Source organism: Pseudopipra pipra, unplaced genomic scaffold (genome assembly GCF_036250125.1).
Source record: "Pseudopipra pipra isolate bDixPip1 unplaced genomic scaffold, bDixPip1.hap1 HAP1_SCAFFOLD_119, whole genome shotgun sequence".
Classification (NCBI taxonomy): Eukaryota; Metazoa; Chordata; class Aves; order Passeriformes; family Pipridae; genus Pseudopipra; species Pseudopipra pipra.
The window spans coordinates 42127-61255 of NW_026990598.1; the positions used below are offsets into that span (position 1 = coordinate 42127).

The following is a 19129-nucleotide window of genomic DNA, read 5'->3' on the forward strand; positions in this document are numbered from 1 at the left end:
CCTTCCCCCACACCCCCCAAAACCCCCCTACACCCCCAAAAAAACCCCCCAAACCCGCCCCTCCCCCTTTAACGATTTCCCACCGATTTATTCTCGGAATCCTCCTTTTTTTTTTTCTTATTTATTTTTTAATCCCTTTTTTTTTTAAACCCGATTTTTTTTTAATTCCAAATTTTTTTCCTCTTTTTTTATTATTTTTTAATCCCTTTTTTTTTAATCCCGATTTTTTTTTTTAACGCCGATTTTTTATTTTTTTATTCCAAATTTTTTTCCTCTTTTTTTTTTTATTTTTTAATCCCTTTTTTTTTTAAATCCCGATTTTTTTTTTAACGCCGATTTTTTATTTTTTTTTTATTCCGAATTTTTTTTCCCCTTTTTTTTAATTTTTTTTTATATTTTTCTTTTCCCCCCCCCCCCCGACCCCCAAAAATAGCGGCCGGGGTGTGACGTCAGCGGGCGGGGCCCGCGGCGCGGGGCGCAGCCAATGGGGCGGGAGGGGGCGGGACCTCAATGGGGCGCAGCCAATGGGGCGGGAGGGGCGGGGCCTCGTCGGGGCGCAGCCAATGGGCGGGCGGGGCCTTGGCGGGGCGCAGCCAATGGGAGGCGGCGGCGGTGATGTCATGGGGGCGGCGGGGCGCGGACCCCCCGAGGCCGCGTTAAAGGCGCGCGGGCGGAGCCGCGAGAGCAGCGCGAGCTGCGGGGACAGCGTGAGTGAGGGGGATCGATCGATCGATCGATCGGGGGGGGTTTGATTGATCAGGGGGGTGTGTTTGAGTGATTAGGGGGGTGTTTGATTCATTGGGGGGGCGTTTGATTGATTAGGGAGGGGTTGGATTGATAAGGGGGTGTTTGATTGATTAGGGGGGTGTTGGATTGATTAGGGAGGGGTTCCATTGATAAGGGGGTGTTTGATCAGGGAGGGGTTCTATTGATTGGGGGGATGTTTGATTGATTAGGGAGGGGTTAGATTGATCGTGTGGCGTTTGACTGATTGATCGGGGATGTTTGATTGATTAGGGAGGGGTTAGATTGATCGTGTGGCGTTTGACTGATTGATCGGGGATGTTTGATTGATTAGGGAGGGGTTTCATTGATTAGGGGGTGTTTCATTGATTAGGGGGTGTTTGATTGATTAGGGGGGTGTTTGATTTATTGGGGGGTGTTTGATTGATTAGGGAGGGGTTTCATTGATTAGGGGGTGTTTGATTGATTAGGGGGGTGTTTGATTTATTGGGGGGTGTTTGATTGATTAGGGAGGGGTTGGATTGATTAGGGAGGGGTTCCATTGATTAGGGGGGTGTTTGATTGAGTAGGGGGGTGTTTGATTTATTGGAGGGTGTTTGATTGATTAGGGAGGGGTTGGATCGATTAGGGAGGGGTTCCATTGATTAGGGGGGTGTTCGATTGAGTAGGGGGGTGTTTGATCGATTAGGGAGGGGTTCCATTGATAAGGGGTGTGTTTGATTGATTAGGGGGTTGTTTGATTGATTAGGGAGGGGTTCCATTGATAAGGGGGGTGTTTAATTGAGTAGGGGGGTGTTTGATTGATTAGGGAGGGGTTGGATTCATTGGGGGTGTGTTTGATTGATTAGGGGGGTGTTTGATTGATTAGGGGGGTGTTTGAGTGATTAGGGAGGGGCTCGATTGAGGGGGTGTTTGATCGATTAGGGGGGTGTTTGATCTATTAGGGTGGGTTTGATTGATTTGGGGGGTATTTGATTGAATAGGGAGGGGTTCCATTGATAAGGGGGGTGTTTGATCGATTAGGGAGGGGTTGGATTGATTAGGGAGGGGTTTCATTGATTGGGGGGCGTTTGATTCTTAAGGGGGCTGTTGGATTGATTAGGGAGGGGTTCGATTGATCAGGGGCTGTTTGATTGATTGATTGGGAGGGGTTGGATTGATCGGGGGGTGTTTGATTGATTGATCAGGGGGTGTTTGATTGATCGGGGGTGTTTGATTGATTAGGGAGGGGGTCGATTGATCGGGGGCTGTTTCATTGATTGGGGGGGTGTTTGATCGATAAGGGGGGTGTTTAATTGATTAGGGAGGGGTTTTATTGATAAGAGGGTGTTTGATTGGGGGGGTGAATCATTGGGGGAGGTTTGATCGGTAAGGGGGGGTTTGATTGGGGGTGTTTGATCAATAAGGGGGTGTTTGATTGATTAGGGAGGGGTTGGATCGATTAGGGAGGGATTCGATTGATTTGGGGTGTGTTTGATCGATTAGGGAAGGGTTTGACTGATCAGTAAGGGGGTGTTTGATTGATTAGGGAGGGGTTCCATTGATGAGGGGTGTGTTTGATCGATTAGGGAGGGGTTTGACCTATCAGGGGGGTGTTTGATTGATTAGGGAGGGTTTCGATCGATTGGGGATGTTTGATCGATTAGGGAGGGGTTCCATTGATAAGGGGGGTGTTTAAATGATTAGAGGGGTGTTTGAGTGATTAGGGAGGGGTTCCATTGATTAGGGAGGGGTTCGATCGATTGGGGGGGTGTTTGATTGATTAGGGAGGGGTTCGATTGATCGGGGGCTGTTTGATTGATTGGGGGGGTGTTTGATCGATAAGGGGGGTGTTTAATTGATTAGGGAGGGGTTGGATTGGTTAGGGAGGGGTTTTATTGATAAGGGGGTGTTTGATTGATTGGGGGGATGAATCATTGGGGGAGGTTTGATCGGTAAGGGGGGGTTGATCAAGAAGGGGGTGTTGGATTGATTAGGGAGGGGTTTCACTGATAATGGGGTGTTGGATTGATTAGGGGGGTGTTGGATTGATTAGGGAGGGGTTCCATTGATTGGGGGGGTGTTTGATTGACTAGGGAGGGGTTCGATTGATTAGGGAGAGGTTCGATTGATTAGGGAGGGGTTCGATTGATTAGGGAGGGGTTCCATTGATAAGGGGGCATTTGATTGATTAGGGGGGTGTTTGATTGATTAGGGAGGGGTTTGATCGATTAGGGGATGTTTGATCAATGAGGGAGGGGTTCCATTGATAAGAGGGGTGTTTGATTGATTAGGGGGGTGTTTGAGTGATTAGGGAGGGGTTCCATTGATAAGGGAGGGGTTTCATTGATAAGGGGGTGTCTGATTGATTGGGGGGTGTCTGATTGATTGGGGGGTGTCTGATTGATTGGGGGGTGTTTGATTGATTAGGGAGGGATTGGATTGGTTAGGGAGGTATTTGATTGATCGGGGGGGTTTGATTGATTAAGGAGTGGTTTGATTGATTAGAGAGGAGTTTGATTGATCGGGGGGGTTGATTGATCAGGGGGGTTTTGGTTGGTTAAGGAGTGGTTTGATTGATCAGGGGGGTGTTTGATTGATCAGGGGGTTTGATTGATCGGGGCATTAACTCATTAGGGCGGTGTTTGATTCATTAGGGGGTGTTTAATTGATTGGGGGGTGTTTAATTGATTGGGGGGTGTTTGATTGATAAGGGCGTGTTTGATTGGGGGTGTTTGATTGATAAGAGAGTGTTTGATTGATTGGGGGTGATTGGTTGATTGGGGGGTGTTTGATTGATTAGGGGGTGTTTGATTGATTAGGGGGTGTCTGATTGATTAGGGGGTGTTTGATTGATTAGGAGGTGTTTGATAAAGGGGTGTTTGATTGATTAGGGGGTGTCTGATTGATTAGGGGGTGTCTGATTGATTAGGGGGTGTTTGATTGATTAGGAGGTGTTTGATAAAGGGGTGTTTGATTGATTAGGGCTGTGTTTAATTGATCAGGGGTGTTTGATTAATTAGGGTGGTGTTTGATTTATCAGGGGGGTGTTTAATTGATCGGGGGGTGTTTGGTTAATTAGGGCTCTGTTTAATTGATCGGGGGGGTGTTTGATCAGGAGGTGTTTGATTAATTAGGGCTATGTTTAATTGATGGAGGGATATTTAATTGATCAGGGGGTGTTTGGTTAATTAGGGCAGTGTTTGATTTATTGGGGGGTGTTTAATTGATCGGGGGGTGTTTGGTTAATTAGGACTGTGTTTGATTTATTGGAGGTGTTTAATTGATGGGGGGATGTTTGATTGATTGGGGGGTTTTTGATTAATTAGGGCGGGGTTTGATTGGTTGGGGGGTCGCGGGACACGCCCACCTTTGGGGGGGGAGGGGATGGGGCTCAGCACCCCCAGGATTCCCGGGAAATCTCTATCCCGGGAAGGGACCCTCCCCCTCAGCATTCCCGGGATCCCACACCCCCAGGATCCTCGGGGGGCTCCCATTTTCCAGGGAAGGGACCCTCAGCATTCCTGGGATTCCACATCCCCAGGATCCTCAGGATATCCTCATTTTCCAGGGAAAAGATCCTCCCCCTCAGCATTCCCGGGATCCCACACCCCCAGGATCCTCAGGAGACCCCCATTTTCCAGGGAAGGGATCCTCAGCATTCCCAGGATCCCGCACCCCCAGGATCCTCGGGGGGCTCCCATTTTCCAGGGAAGGGACCCTCAGCATTCCCAGAATTCCGCATCCCCAGGATCCTCAGGATATCCTCATTTTCCAGGGAAAAGATCCTCCCCCTCAGCATTCCCAGGATCCCACACCCCCAGGATCCTCAGGAGACCCCCATTTTCCAGGGAAGGGACCCTCCCCCTCAGCATTCCCGGGATCCCGCACCCCCAGGATCCTCGGGGGGCTCCCATTTTCCAGGGAAGGGACCCTCAGCATTCCCAGAATTCCGCATCCCCAGGATCCTCAGGATACCCTCATTTTCCAGGGAAAAGATCCTCCCCCTCAGCATTCCCGGGATCCCACACCCCCAGGATCTTCTGGGAACCCCCATTTTCCAGGGAAGGGACCCTCCCCCTCAGCATTCCCGGGATTCCGCATCCGGAGACTCCCATTTTCCAGGGGTGAGACCCTCCCCCTCAGCATTCCCAGGATCCTGCATCCCCGGGATCCTCAGGAGACCTCCATTTTCCAGGGAAGGGACTTTCCCCCTCAGCATTCCCGGGATCCCACACCCCCAGGATCTTCTGGGAACCCCCATTTTCCAGGGAAAGGATCCTCAGCATTCCTGGGATCCCGCACCCCCAGGATCCTCGGGAGACCCCCATTTTCCAGGGAAAAGATCCTCCCCCTCAGCATTCCTGGGATCCCACACCCTCAGGATCTTTGGGGATCCCATTTTCCAGGGAAGGGACCCTCCCCCTCAGCATTCCCGGGATCCCGCACCCCCAGCATCCTCTGTGAACCCCCATTTTCCAGGGAAGGGACCCTCAGCATTTCTGGGATCCCACACCCTCAGCATTTCCAGGATTCTGCATCCACAGGATCCTCTGGTGACGCCCATATTCCAAGGAAGGGACCCCCAGCATTCCCGGGATCCCACACCCTCAGCATTCCCGGGATCCTGCTCGTCCAGGATCCTCTGGTGACGCCCATATTCCAAGGAAGGGATCCTCAGCATTCCCGGGATCCCGCACCCCCAGGATCCTGAGGGGGCTCCCATTTTCCAGGGAAGGGACCCTCGGCATTCCCGGGATTCCACATCCCCAGGATCCTCAGGATACCCTAATTTTCCAGGGAAAAGATCCTCCCCCTCAGCATTCCCGGGATTCTGCATCTGCAGGATCCTCAGGAGACCCCCATTTTCCAGGGAAAGGACCCTCCCCCTCAGCATTCCGGGGATCCCACACCTCCAGGATCTTTGGGGCTCCCATTTTCCAGGGAAGGGACCCTCAGCATTCCTGGGATTCCGCATCCCCAGGATCCTCGGGAGACCCCCATTTTCCAGGGAAAAGATCCTCCCCCTCAGCATTCCCGGGATCCCACACCCCCAGGATCTTCTGGGAACCCCCATTTTCCAGGGAAAGGATCCTCAGCATTCCCGGGATCCCGCATCCCCAGGATCTTTGGGGATCCCATTTTCCAGGGGTGAGACCCTCCCCCTCAGCATTCCCAGGATCCTGCATCCCCGGGATCCTCAGGAGACCTCCATTTTCCAGGGAAGGGACTTTCCCCCTCAGCATTCCCGGGATCCCACACCCCCAGGATCTTCTGGGAACCCCCATTTTCCAGGGAAAGGATCCTCAGCATTCCTGGGATCCCGCACCCCCAGGATCCTCGGGAGACCCCCATTTTCCAGGGAAAAGATCCTCCCCCTCAGCATTCCTGGGATCCCACACCCTCAGGATCTTTGGGGATCACATTTTCCAGGGGTGAGACCCTCCCCCTCAGCATTCCCAGGATCCCGCACCCTCAGCATTCCCTGGGAACCCCCCGCCCCCCATCCCTCCGTCCCATCCCTCCCTCGCTTTTTCCAGGGAAAAAAGAGGGAATATGGAGGGTGGGGGGTAGGGGGTGGGATCTCCTCTGTGTCCCGCTGGGACTCGGGGTGGGAAAAGGGGTCACAGCCCTTTGGGGGGTGGATCGGGCCCCCCATTCCCACTGCCGTGGGCGGGATGGGATCGCCGGGATCGGGATGGGCTCGCTGGGATCAGGATTGTGTGTCTGGGATCAGGATGGTCTGGCTGGGATCGGGATGGGCTCACCGGGATCAGGATGGCCTCACCGGGATCGGGATTGTCTGGCTGGGATCGGGATGGGCTCCCTGGGATCAGGATCAGGTCCCTGGGATTGGGATTGTCTGGCTGGGATCGGGATTGTCTGGCTGGGATCGGGATGGGCTCACTGGGATCGGGATGGGCTCACCGGGATCAGGATTGTCTGGCTGGGGTCAGGATGGGCTCCCTGGGATCAGGATCAGGTCCCTGGGATCGGGATTGTCTGGCTGGGATCGGGATTGTCTGGCTGGGATCGGGATTGTCTGGCTGGGATCGGGATGGGCTCGCCAGGATCAGGATCAGCTCACTGGGATCGGGATCACCTCGCTGGGATTGGGATGGTCTGGCCAGGATTGGGGTTGTCTGGCTGGGATCAGGATGGTCTGGCTGGGATCAGGATGGTCTCGCTGGGATCGGGATCACCTCCCTGGGATCGGGATGGTCTGGCTGGGATCAGGATAACTTCTCTGGGATCGGGATGGTCTGGCTAGGATCGGGATGGGCTCACCGGGATCGGGATGGGCTCACCGGGATTGGAATGGGCTCGCTGGGATCAGGATGGTCTGGCTGGGATCGGGATGGGCTCGCCAGGATCAGGATCAGCTCACTGGGATCGGGATGGTCTGGCTGGGATCAGGATAACTTCTCTGGGATTTGGATTGTCTGGCTGGGATCAGGATGGTCTGGCTAGGATTGGGATGGGCTCACCGGGATCGGGATGGGCTCACCGGGATCGGGATGGGCTCACCGGGATCGGGATGGGCTCACCGGGATCGGGATGGGCTCACCGGGACTGGGATGGGCTCGCTGGGATCAGGATGGTCTGGCTGAGATTGGGATGGTCTGGCTGAGATCGGGATGGTCTCACCGGGATCAGGATGGTTTCTCTGGGATCGGGATTGTGTGGCTGGGATTGGGATGGCCTCACTGGGATTGGGATGGCCTCACTGGGATTGGGATGGCCTCACTGGGATTGGGATGGTCTCACTGGGATTGGGATGGTCTCACTGGGATTGGGATGGTCTCACTGGGATCAGGATCAGGTCCCTGGGATCAGGATTGTGTGGCTGGGATCGGGATTGTGTGGCTGGGATCGGGATTGTCTGGCTGGGATCAGGATGGGCTCACCAGGATTGGGATCAACTTGCTGGGATCGGGATCACCTCGCCGGGATTGGGATGGTCTGGCCAGGATCGGGATGGTCTCGCTGGGATCGGGATTGTGTGGCTGGGATCGGGATTGTGTGGCTGGGATCGGGATTGTCTGGCTGGGATCGGGATTGTCTAGTTGGGATCGGGATGGGCTCCCTGGGATCAAGATTGTCTGGCTGGGATCGGGATGGTCTCTCTGGGATCGGGATTGTCTGGCTGGGATCGGGATTGTCTGGCTGGGATCGGGATGGTCTCTCTGGGATCGGGATTGTCTGGCTGGGATCGGGATGGTCTCTCTGGGATCGGGATCACCTCGCTGGGATCGGGATTGTCTGGCTGGGATCAGGATGGTCTGACTGGGATCGGGATTGTCTGGCTGGGATCAGGATGGACTCGCCAGGATTAGGATGGGCTCGCTGGGATAGGGATGGTCTGGCTGGGATTGGGATGGTCTCACCGGGATCGGGATGGTCTCTCTGGGATCAGGATTGTCTGGCTGGGATCACGATGGGCTCACCAGGATCGGGATCCTCTCCCTGGGATCAGGATGGTCTCACTGGGATCACGATGGGCTCACCAGGATCAGGATCCCCTCCCTGGGATCAGGATGGTCTCCCTGGGATCAGGATGGTCTCTCTGGGATCAGGATGGTCTCGCTGGGATCGGGATCCCCTCCCTGGGATCAGGATCACCTCCCTGGGATCAGGATTGTTCCCTCCATGCCAGGATTTGAGCGCGGTTTCATTTTGGGGGTCCCCACCCTGCTCCCCCCCCCCTCCCCCCAGCGGGATAGGGAGGGCAATTCCCACTTGGAAGAGCTTCCAAACACCTGGAAAAGCCTCTGGATCCAGCGAGGATCCGGCTTCCCACCCCCATCTCCTCCCTCTCCAACCGTATCCATGGGGATGGATCCCGCGGCTGGCAGATGCTTCCAGGCTTTTATCCCACGGGAGAGGGGCTGGGAAAGCCTGGAATGCCTCCAGATCCCCGGGAAAAGGAGGATTTGGGGAGGGGGGGGAACACCAGGAGCCAGGGATCATCTCCAGGGCCGGCATTCCCACATTTTTATCCCCGTTCCCGCTCCCCTGGCAGCTCCAGGGCGGGGTGTTTGTGTGATTCCCTCCGGCAAATCCCGGCAGGAAAAGAGGGAGAGGCTGGAATTCCTGGGGCCTGGAATGTGCCTTCCCTGGGATCGGAGGGTCCCTGTTGGAAAGAAGGGGATTTTTTTTTTCCCCCTTGGAATGCAAAGCTGGGGATAATCCCCCAAAAAAACCCGGCTCAGCTCCGGCTCTGGCGCAGCCGGGAAGGGCGTTCCCGGCAGGAAACCCTTTGGATGCCACCGGCGCTCCCAGAAAACCCCGGGAACGGGGAAGAGCCCGGATTATCCCGGTTTTCCTGATCCCTCGTTCCCAGGGGGGGTGGGGGGCAGGGCCTGGGGATGATCCCCTTGGATCCACGGCCATGGAGACCCCCGGGAAGGGCCCGGTGGGATTTGGGGGATCCCGGTGTGTCGGTGCTTCCGGAGGGGTTTGGAAAGGGGAGGGGGGAGGATTGGGAAACTCGGGATGTGGGGGGGGCAGCAATGGGGTGTCCATCCCATCCCATCCATCCCATCCATCCCATCCATCCCATCCATCCCATCCCATCCCATCAGTGTGTGCCCATCCCAATCCCATCCCAATCCCATCCCAATCCCATCCCAATCCCATCCCATCCCATCCATCCCATCCCATCAGTGTGTGCCCATCCCAATCCCATCCCATCAGTGTGTGCCCATCCCAATCCCATCCCAATCCCATCCCAATCCCATCCCAATCCCATCCCATCAATCCCATCCATCCCATCCCATCCCATCAGTGTGTGCCCATCCCAATCCCATCCCATCCCAATCCCATCCCAATCCCATCCCATCCATCCCATCCCATCCCATCCCATCCCATCAGTGTGTGCCCATCCCAATCCCATCCCATCCCAATCCCATCCCAATCCCATCCCATCCATCCCATCCCATCCCATCCCATCAGTGTGTGCCCATCCCACCCCATCCCATCCCATCAGTGTGTGCCCATCCCATCCCATCCCATCCCATCCCATCCCATCCCATCCATCCCATCCCATCCCATCCCATCCCATCCCATCCATCCCATCCCATCCCATCCCATCCCATCCCATCCCATCCCATCCCATCCCATCCCATCCCCCCCAGAGCCGTTTCCCGAGGGTTCCAGGCAGGATTCCAGTGCCCCCATTCCCAGGACACCCCCACTGACCCCCCCCCAACCCCTTTGCTCCGCAGGCTCCCGGATCCCTCTTCCTGCAGAATTCCAAGGATCGTCCCGCCATGACTCTGGCAGGTACCGGAGCATTCCCTGGCACCTGGAATTGCTCCCAGCCCCGATCCCGATCCCGATCCCACCCCTTCCCTGGCACCTGGAATGTCCCCCATCCCTCTGACACCCATCCCAATCCTTCCCTGGCACAATCCCACCCCTCTGATCCCAATCCCGCCCCCCTGATCCCAATCCCGCCCCCCTGATCCTGATCCCCCCCTCTGATCCCAATCCTTCCCCTCTGATCCCGATCCCGCCCCTCTGATCCCGATCCCGCCCCTCTGATCCCGATCCCGCCCCTCTGATCCCGATCCCACCCCTCTGATCCCGATCCCACCCCTTCCCTGGCACATGGAATGTCCCCCATCCCTCTGATCCGGATCCCACCCCTTCCTTGGCACATGGAATGTCTCCCATCCCTCTGATCCCAATCCCGCCCCCCTGATCCTGATCCCCCCCTCTGATCCCAATCCTTCCCCTCTGATCCCGATCCCACCCCTCTGATCCCAATCCCTCCCCCCTGATCCCGATCCCACCCCTCTGATCCCAATCCCTTCCCCTCTGATCCCGATCCCACCCCTCTGATCCCAATCCCTTCCCCCTGATCCCAATCCCACCCCTCTCATCCCGATCCCGCCCCTCTGATCCAGATCCCTTCCCCCTGATCCCGATCCCGCCCCTCTGATCCCGATCCCGCCCCTCTGATCCCGATCCTGCCCCTCTGATCCCGATCCCGCCCCTCTGATCCCGATCCTGCCCCTCTGATCCCGATCCCGCCCCTCTGATCCCAATCCTGTCCATCTGATCCCGATCCCGCCCCTCTGATCCAAGTCCCACCCCTCTGATCCCGATCCCACCCCTCTGATCCCGATCCCGCCCCTCTGATCCAAGTCCCATCCCTCTGATCCAAGTCCCACCCCTCTGATCCCAATCCCACCCCTTCCCTGGCACATGGAATGTCCCCCATCCCTCTGATCCGGATCCCACCCCTTCCTTGGCACATGGAATGTCTCCCATCCCTCTGATCCCAATCCCGCCCCTTGATCCTGATCCCCCCCTCTGATCCCAATCCTTCCCCTCTGATCCCAATCCTTCCCCTCTGATCCCGATCCCACCCCTCTGATCCCGATCCCACCCCTCTGATCCCAATCCCGCCCCTCTGATCCCGATCCCACCCCTCTGATCCCGATCCCACCCCTCTGATCCAGATCCCTTCCCCCTGATCCCGATCCCGCCCCTCTGATCCCGATCCCACCCCTCTGATCCAGATCCCTTCCCCCTGATCCCGATCCCGCCCCTCTGATCCCGATCCCACCCCTCTGATCCCGATCCCGCCCCTCTGATCCCGATCCCGCCCCTCTGATCTCGATGCCGCCCCTCTGATCTCGATCCCGCCCTTCTGATCCCGATCCCACCTCTCTGATCCCACTCCTGCCCCTCTGATCCCGATCCCACCCTCTAATCCCGATCCCTTCTCCCTGATCCCGATCCCGCCCCTCTGATCCCAATCCCTTCCCCCAATCCCGCCCCCCTCTGATCCCAATCCCGCCCCTGTGATCCCGATCCCGCCCCTCTGATCCCAATCCCGCCCCTCTGATGCTGATCCCGCCCCTCTGATCCCAATCCTGTCCATCTGATCCCGATCCCGCCCCCCTGATCCCGATCCCGCCCCCCTGATCCCGATCCCTTCCCCCTGATCCCGATCCCGTCCCTCTGATCCAAGTCCCACCCCTCTGATCCAAGTCCCACCCCTCTGATCCCGATCCCACCCCTTCCCTGGCACATGGAATGTCCCCCATCCCTCTGATCCGGATCCCACCCCTTCCTTGGCACATGGAATGTCTCCCATCCCTCTGATCCCAATCCCGCCCCCCTGATCCTGATCCCCCCCTCTGATCCCAATCCCTTCCCCCTGATCCCAATCCCTTCCCCCTGATCCCAATCCCGCCCCTCTGGTCCCAATCCCGCCCCTCTGATCCCGATCCTGTCCATCTGATCCCGATCCCGCCCCTCTGATCCCGATCCCGCCCCCCTGATCCCGATCCCGTCTCTTCCCAGCCTACAAGGAGAAGATGAAGGAGCTCCCCCTGGTCTCCCTGTTCTGCTCCTGTTTCCTGTCGGATCCGCTCAACAAGCCGGGATACACGTACGAAGGTGGGACCCCCTTCCCAAACCCCTTCCCAAGGGGAGCCAGGAATTCGGGAAGGGCTCCAGGAACTGTGGAATAATCGGGATCGCCCTCCAACCCCACCCGGCGGCTCCGTGGTTTCCTGGGAATGGCGGGAAGCAGGAGGGTGGGTTGGGATCTGGGGGGGCCTTGGGAAGAGCGGGAGACCCGCGGGGAGATTCCGAGCCCTCAGCATTCCCAAATATTCCCAGCTCAGCCCCACTGGTGGTTTGGGATCCAGGGGGTTCCCTGCCTTGGTGAAAGTCCTGGATATCAGGGAATGTGGTGATCCATTGGGGTGGGAACTCCAGGACACCCATCCAGGGGATATTTGGGAAAACTGAGGGCTGGGCATCTCCCCAAGGATGGGGAGAGCTCAGCATTCCCAAATATTCCCAGCTCACCCCCTTGGATGGGTGTCCTGGAGTTCCCGCCCCAACCCACGACATCGGGGATGAACCACAGGGAAAATCTGGGAAAATTGGGATGAAACTCCTGGATATGAGGGAATGTGGTGATCCATTGGGGTCCTTTGAGGGTCCATGGGGATATTTGGGAAAACTGAGGGCTGGGCATCTCCCCGTGGATGGGGAGAGCTCAGCATTCCCAAATATTCCCAGCTCACATCCTTGGATGGGTGTCCTGGAGTTCCCGCCCCAACCCACGACATCAGGGATGAGCCACTGGGAAAATTTGGGAAAGTTGGGGTGAAACTCCTGGAAATCAAGGAATGTGGTGATCCATTGGGGTGGGAACTCCAGGATACCCATCCAGGGGATATTTGGGAAAACTGAGGGCTGGGCGTGGATGGAGAGAGCTCAGCATTCCCAAATATTCCCGGCTCACCCCCCTGGATGGGTGTCCCAGAGTTCCCGCCCCAACCCACGACATAGGGCTGAACACTGGGAAAATTGGGATGAAACTCCTGGATATCAGGGAATGTGGTGATCCATTGGGGATCACCCTGTGAGGGTCCATGGGGATATTTGGGAAAACTGAGGGCTGGGCATCTCCCCAAGGATGGGGAGAGCTCAGCATTCCCAGATATTCCCAGCTCACCCTCCTGGATGGGTGTCCTGGAGTTTCCACCCCAACCCACGACATCGGGGATGAGCCACTGGGAAAATTTGGGAAAATTGGGGTGAAACTCCTGGATATCAGGGAATGTGGTGATCCATTGGGGTCCTGTGAGGGTCCATGGGGATATTTGGGAAAACTGAGGGCTGGGCATCTCCCCGTGGATGGGGAGAGCTCAGCATTCCCAAATATTCCCAGCTCACCCTCCTGGATGGGTGTCCTGGAGTTCCCGCCCCAACCCACGACATCGGGGATGAACCACAGGGAAAATCTGGGAAAATTGGGATGAAACTTCTGGATATCAGGGAAGGGGGTGATCCATTGGGGTGGGAACTCCAGGACACCCATCCAGGGGTCCAGGGGGCTGAGATGGGAATGTTTGGGAAAACTGAGGGCTGGGCATCTCCCCAAGGGTGGAGAGAGCTCAGCATTCCCAAATATTCCCAGCTCAGCCCCATTGCTGGTTTGGGACCCCGGGGATTCCCTGCCTTGGGTGAAAGTCATGGATATCAGGGAATGTGGTGATCCATTGGGATGGGAATGTCCAGCCTTGGGAGGCTCCTCCTGATAACCCGGGCGGGATGTGGAGCCGGAAGGGGGCTCAGCTCCCATTCCCAGCTCCCAAAGTGGGGCTGGGCCCTCAGCATTCCCAAATATTCCCAGCTCACCCCCCTGGATGGGTGTCCTGGAGTTCCCGCCCCAACCCACGACATGGGGGATGAACCACTGGGAAAATTGGGATGAAACCCCTGGATATCAGGGAAGGGGGTGATCCATTGGGGTGGGAACTCCAGGACACCCATCCAGGGGATATTTGGGAAAACTGAGGGCTGGGCGTGGATGGAGAGAGCTCAGCATTCCCAAATATTCCCAGCTCACCCCCCTGGATGGGTGCCCTGGAGTTCCCGCCCCAACCCACGACATCGGGGATGAACCACAGGGAAAATTTGGGAAAATTGGGGTGAAACTCCTGGAAATCAAGGAATGTGGTGATCCATTGGGGTGGGAACTCCAGGACACCTATCCAGGGGTCCAGGGGGCTGGGATGGGAATGTTTGGGAAAACTGAGGGCTGGGCATCTCCCCAAGGGTGGAGAGAGCTCAGCATTCCCAAATATTCCCAGCTCAGCCCCATTGCTGGTTTGGGACCCCGGGGATTCCCTGCCTTGGGTGAAAGTCATGGATATCAGGGAATGTGGTGATCCATTGGGATGGGAATGTCCAGCCTTGGGAGGCTCCTCCTGATAACCCGGGCGGGATGTGGAGCCGGAAGGGGGCTCAGCTCCCATTCCCAGCTCCCAAAGTGGGGCTGGGCCCTCAGCATTCCCAAATATTCCCAGCTCACCCCCCTGGATGGGTGTCCTGGAGTTCCCGCCCCAACCCACGACATGGGGGATGAACCACTGGGAAAATTGGGATGAAACCCATGGATATCAGGGAATGTGGTGGCCCGGTGGGTGTGGGACCCTGGGATGGTTTTTGGGAAGGGCTCCAATGGATCACCACCTTCCCTGATATCCAGGAGTTTCACCCCAATTCTCCCAGATTTTCCCTGTGGTTCATCCCCCATGTCGTGGGTTGGGGCGGGAACTCCAGGACACCCATCCAGGGGGGTGAGCTGGGAATATTTGGGAATGCTGAGCTCTCCCCATCCTTGGGGAGATGCCCAGCCCTCAGTTTTCCCAAATATCCCCTGGATGGATATCCTGGAGTTCCCACCCCAATGGATCACCCCCTTCCCTGATATCCAGGGGTTTCACCCCAATATTCCCAAATTTTCCCAGTGGTTCATCCCCAGTATCGTGGGTTGGGGCGGGAACTCCAGGACACCCCTCCAGGGGGCCGAGCTGGGAACATCCATCCTTGGGAGGCTCCTCCCGATAACCCGGGCGGGACGTGGAGCCGGAAAGGAGCTCAGCTCCCATTCCCCGGGCATTCCGGGCGGTTCCCGGCCGACATTCCCGCGTTGCCGGCAGACACGGTGGAGCTGGCGTGGTCGGTGCTGTCGGACATGGAGGTGATCGAGCTGAGCAAGCGCACGTCGGGCCAGTCCTTCGAGGTGATCCTGAAGCCGCCCTCCTTCGACGGCGTCCCCGAGTTCAACGCGTCGCTGCCGCGCCGCCGGGACCCCTCCCTGGAGGAGATCCAGAAGAAGCTGGAGGCGGCCGAGGAGCGCCGGAAGGTGGGGGGGGGCACCGGGAGGCTCCGACGCCCGGCCTTGGCAAAGTTGCCTGAATTCCCCACCGGCATGAGCGCTCCCAGCTTCCCGAACTTCCACGACTTCCCGATCGCCCCAACCTGCTCAACCTTCCCAACCACGCCAACCTTCCCAAACGTCCCCAAATTCCCAATGACCTCAACCACCCCAACCTGCCCAACCTTCCCAACCTTCCCAATCGTCCCAAACGTCCCCAAATTCCCAATGACCTCAACCACCCCAACCTTCCCAACCTCCCCAACCTTCCCAACCCCTCCAACCTTCACAACCTTCCCAAATTCCCAACCTTCCCAACCTTCCCAACCACCCCAACCCTTCCAACCACCCCAACTACCCCAACCACTGAAACTTCCCCCACATTCCCAACCTCCCCCAAATTCTCAACCACCCCAACCTCCCCAACCTCCCCGACCTCCCCGACCTTCCTGACCTTCCCAACCACCTCAACCTTCCCAACCTTCCCAACCTTCCCAACCTTCCCAACCTTCCCAACCTTCCTAACCTTCCCAACCTTCCCAACCTTCCCAACCTTCCCAACCTTCCCAACCTTCCCAACCTTTTCAACCTTCCCAACCTTTTCAACCTTCCCAACCTTCCCAACCTTCCCAACCTTCCCAACCTTCCCAACCTTTTCAACCTTCCCAACCTTCCCAACCTTCCCAACCATCCCAACCATCCCAACCACCCCAGCCTTCCCAACCATCCCCACCTTCCCAACCACCCCAACATTCCCAACCACCTCAAACTTCCTAAACTTCCCAACAATCCCAATGATCCCCAACCTTCCCCAAATTGCCAACCTTCCCAACCTTCCCAAATTCCCAACCTCCCCAACCTTCCCAACCACCTCAACCATCCCAACCACCCCAACCTTCCCAACCTTCCCAACCTCCCCAAATTCCCAACCTCCTCAAATTCCCAACCCTTCCCAACCCTTCCCAACCCTTCCCAACCCTTCCCAGCCTTCCCAACCCTTCCCAACCTTCCCAACCCTTCCCAACCTCCTCAAATTCCCAACCTTCCCAACCTTCCCAACCCTTCCCAACCCTTCCCAGCCTTCCCAACCCTTCCCAACCTTCCCAACCCTTCCCAACCTCCTCAAATTCCCAACCTTCCCAACCTCCCCAACCACCCCAACCTTCCCAACATTCCCATCCCCTCCAACCTTCCCAACCTTCCCAACGTTCCCCAAATTCCCAACCTCCCCAACCTCCCCAACCACCCCACCCTTCCCAACATTCCCATCCCCTCCAACCTTCCCCAACATTCCCAACCTCCCCAACCCCTCCAACCCCCGTTGATTCCCCCACATCCCCGATTCCGGTGCGATCCCGGCCGTTCCCCCGACGTCTCCCGTTTTTCCCGGCGCAGTACCAGGAGGCGGAGCTGCGGAAGCACCTGGCGGAGAAGCGGGAGCACGAGCGGGAGGTGATCCAGAAGGCCATCGAGGAGAACAACAACTTCATCAAGACGGCCAAGGAGCGGCTGGCGCAGAAGATGGAATCCAACAAGGAGAACCGCGAGGCCCACCTGGCGGCCATGCTGGAGAGGCTCCAGGAGAAGGTGGGAGGCGGGAAAACACGGAGCGGGGACGTGGGAAGGGAGGGGGGGGGGAGGGTGGCTCGGAATCGTGGAATGCCGGGATGGGTTGGGTGGGAATCCGGTTCTGACCCCGGCACCTCCCGCTGTCCCAGGGGATCCAACCCGGCCTTGGACGCTCCCAGGGATCCAGGGGCAGCCACAGCTTCTCTGGGAATTCCAGCCCAGCCCCTCCCCACCCTCCCAGCCAGGAATCCCTTCCCAATCTCCCCCCCAAATCTCCCCTTTCCCACTGGGATCCATTCCTGGGGCCTGGCATTCCAGGCCCTGATCCCCAGTCCCCTCTCCAGCTCTCCTGGAGCCCCTTCAGGCTCTGGAATGTGCTCCAAGCTCTCCCGGGATCCTTCCCAAATCCAGCCTGGCCATTCCCAGCTCTCCCAGCCTGGAGCCAGAGCCTGCCATTGGATCCAGCCCCAGCCCAGCTCCTCCCTGGGAAGGAGTTCCGGGAACAAGGGGGTTCCCTGGGAATCTCGGCACTCAGGGCAGGGTCTCCCTTCCCCTTTCCTGCCTTTTCCATCCCCACATTCCAGAAAAACCCCTCTAAACGGATTCTGAGTGTCCTTTATCCCGGAATCCTGGAATGGTTTGGGTGGGAGGGGACCTTAAATCCATCCCATTCCATGTTCAGGGACACCTCCCGCTATCCTAGGAAAGGACTCCAGCATTCCTTAGGTGATCCCAAGGGAAGCACTCCAGCATTCCTTAGGTGATCCCAAGGGGTCAGAGCACTCCAGCATTCCCTGGATGATCCCCAAGGTCACCCACCCGCGGGATGACCCTCTGGACCTCCCCGTTGCTTCCCGCCCTTCGGGATTATCCGGGATCCCCCTGACGAGCGTTCCCGCTCCGTTCCCGCAGGACAAGCACGCGGAGGAGGTCCGGAAAAACAAGGAGCTGAAGGAAGAGGCCTCCAGGTAAAGAGGCTCTGCTCGGACTCTCAGCTCCGGGGGGCGGATTTTTCCGGAGGCTCCCGCGGGCTCGGCCGGAGCGGAAGGGCGGGAACGTTCCCTCTGCTTTTCCGTGTGGAATCGGGACGGAGCCGCCGGGCGATCCCAAGACATTCCGGGGTGATGGAGGGGAGGGTTGGGAAGTGAAGGAAAGAGAGGGGGAGGGGGTTTTTTTTTTGGGGGTGGGAATGGTGGGGGCCGGATTTGGGATCTCTCCACCTGCCTCGGGAGGGTTTTCCCGGCATCCAGGTCCGGAAGAGGAGGAGGAGGAGGAGGGAAAATCCCGGGGGGCCGGAGGGGGTGGGCAGGGAGGGGTGGGAATGTGCGTCGTGTGTGGCTGTAGTCGGGAATCCCTCTGGAATCTTCTCCTCCCATCCCGTCTCTTGGCGTCCCTCCCCCCCCCCGTTCCCACCCCCGGATTCGGGATCTCTCCCCCCCTTTTAATTTGCCCTCCAAATTTTGGGAACAGGGAGGAGGATCCCCCCCTTTGGAATGGTCAGGGATTGGGGGGGGTGAGTTGTGGCTCCAAAGGTTTTTTTTTTCTTGGAATCACCCCCAATCTTTTTCAAGGAAAGCTCCGTGACTTCCCAAAGACGGGGGCGGGTTTTGGGGGGTTTTTTTTGTAAGAACTTCCCAAAAAAAACCTCATCCCTGTGGGAGAACTCTGGGATGAAATCCCGTTTTCCCGCTGTAAAGTCGCCGGCTCCCGGAAAACAGGAGCAGGAGGAGGGAAAAACAGGGATGTGGAGAATGGAATGGGGGGAGGAAAACAGGGATGTGGAGAATGGAATGGGGGGAGGAAAACAAGAGGAAAAGGAGGAGGAGGAGCCAGAGGTGGGGTGGAGATGCCCGTGGAGGAGGAGACAATTCCATGGCGGAATCGGGAAACAGCGGCGGTACCTCCGGGCGGGAAAACCCGGCGGGATCCTCCGGCGGCTTTTCGGGAGCTGCCCCGCAATTCCCGGGAAAAGGAGGGGTGGGAATGCCGCCCCCTCTCCCAATTCCCAGCGGGAACCGGTCCCTTGACCTCCGACCTTTCCAACTGGTGCCAGAGGGTTTTGCTCGCCACAAAATTCCCGAGCTCCGGGTCGGGGTTCCGGAGGGAATCGCGTCCCCCCCTTCGGCAGTGCCCGGATCA

The 19129-nt window shown here is 57.6% G+C and overlaps 1 protein-coding gene across 1 annotated transcript; it reads left to right on the forward strand.

The window, feature by feature from the left end:
* The first annotated feature begins 645 nt into the window (after positions 1–645).
* STMN4 (stathmin 4) lies at positions 646–18165 on the forward strand. Its single transcript, XM_064643390.1, has 6 exons — positions 646–707; positions 9951–10008; positions 12043–12138; positions 15204–15409; positions 16817–17008; positions 17903–18165. The coding sequence occupies exons 2-6, from the start codon at positions 9996–9998 to the stop codon at positions 17960–17962; spliced, it is 567 nt and encodes a 188-aa protein (XP_064499460.1). The 5' UTR covers positions 646–707; positions 9951–9995; the 3' UTR covers positions 17963–18165.
* Positions 18166–19129: the final 964 nt, after the last annotated feature.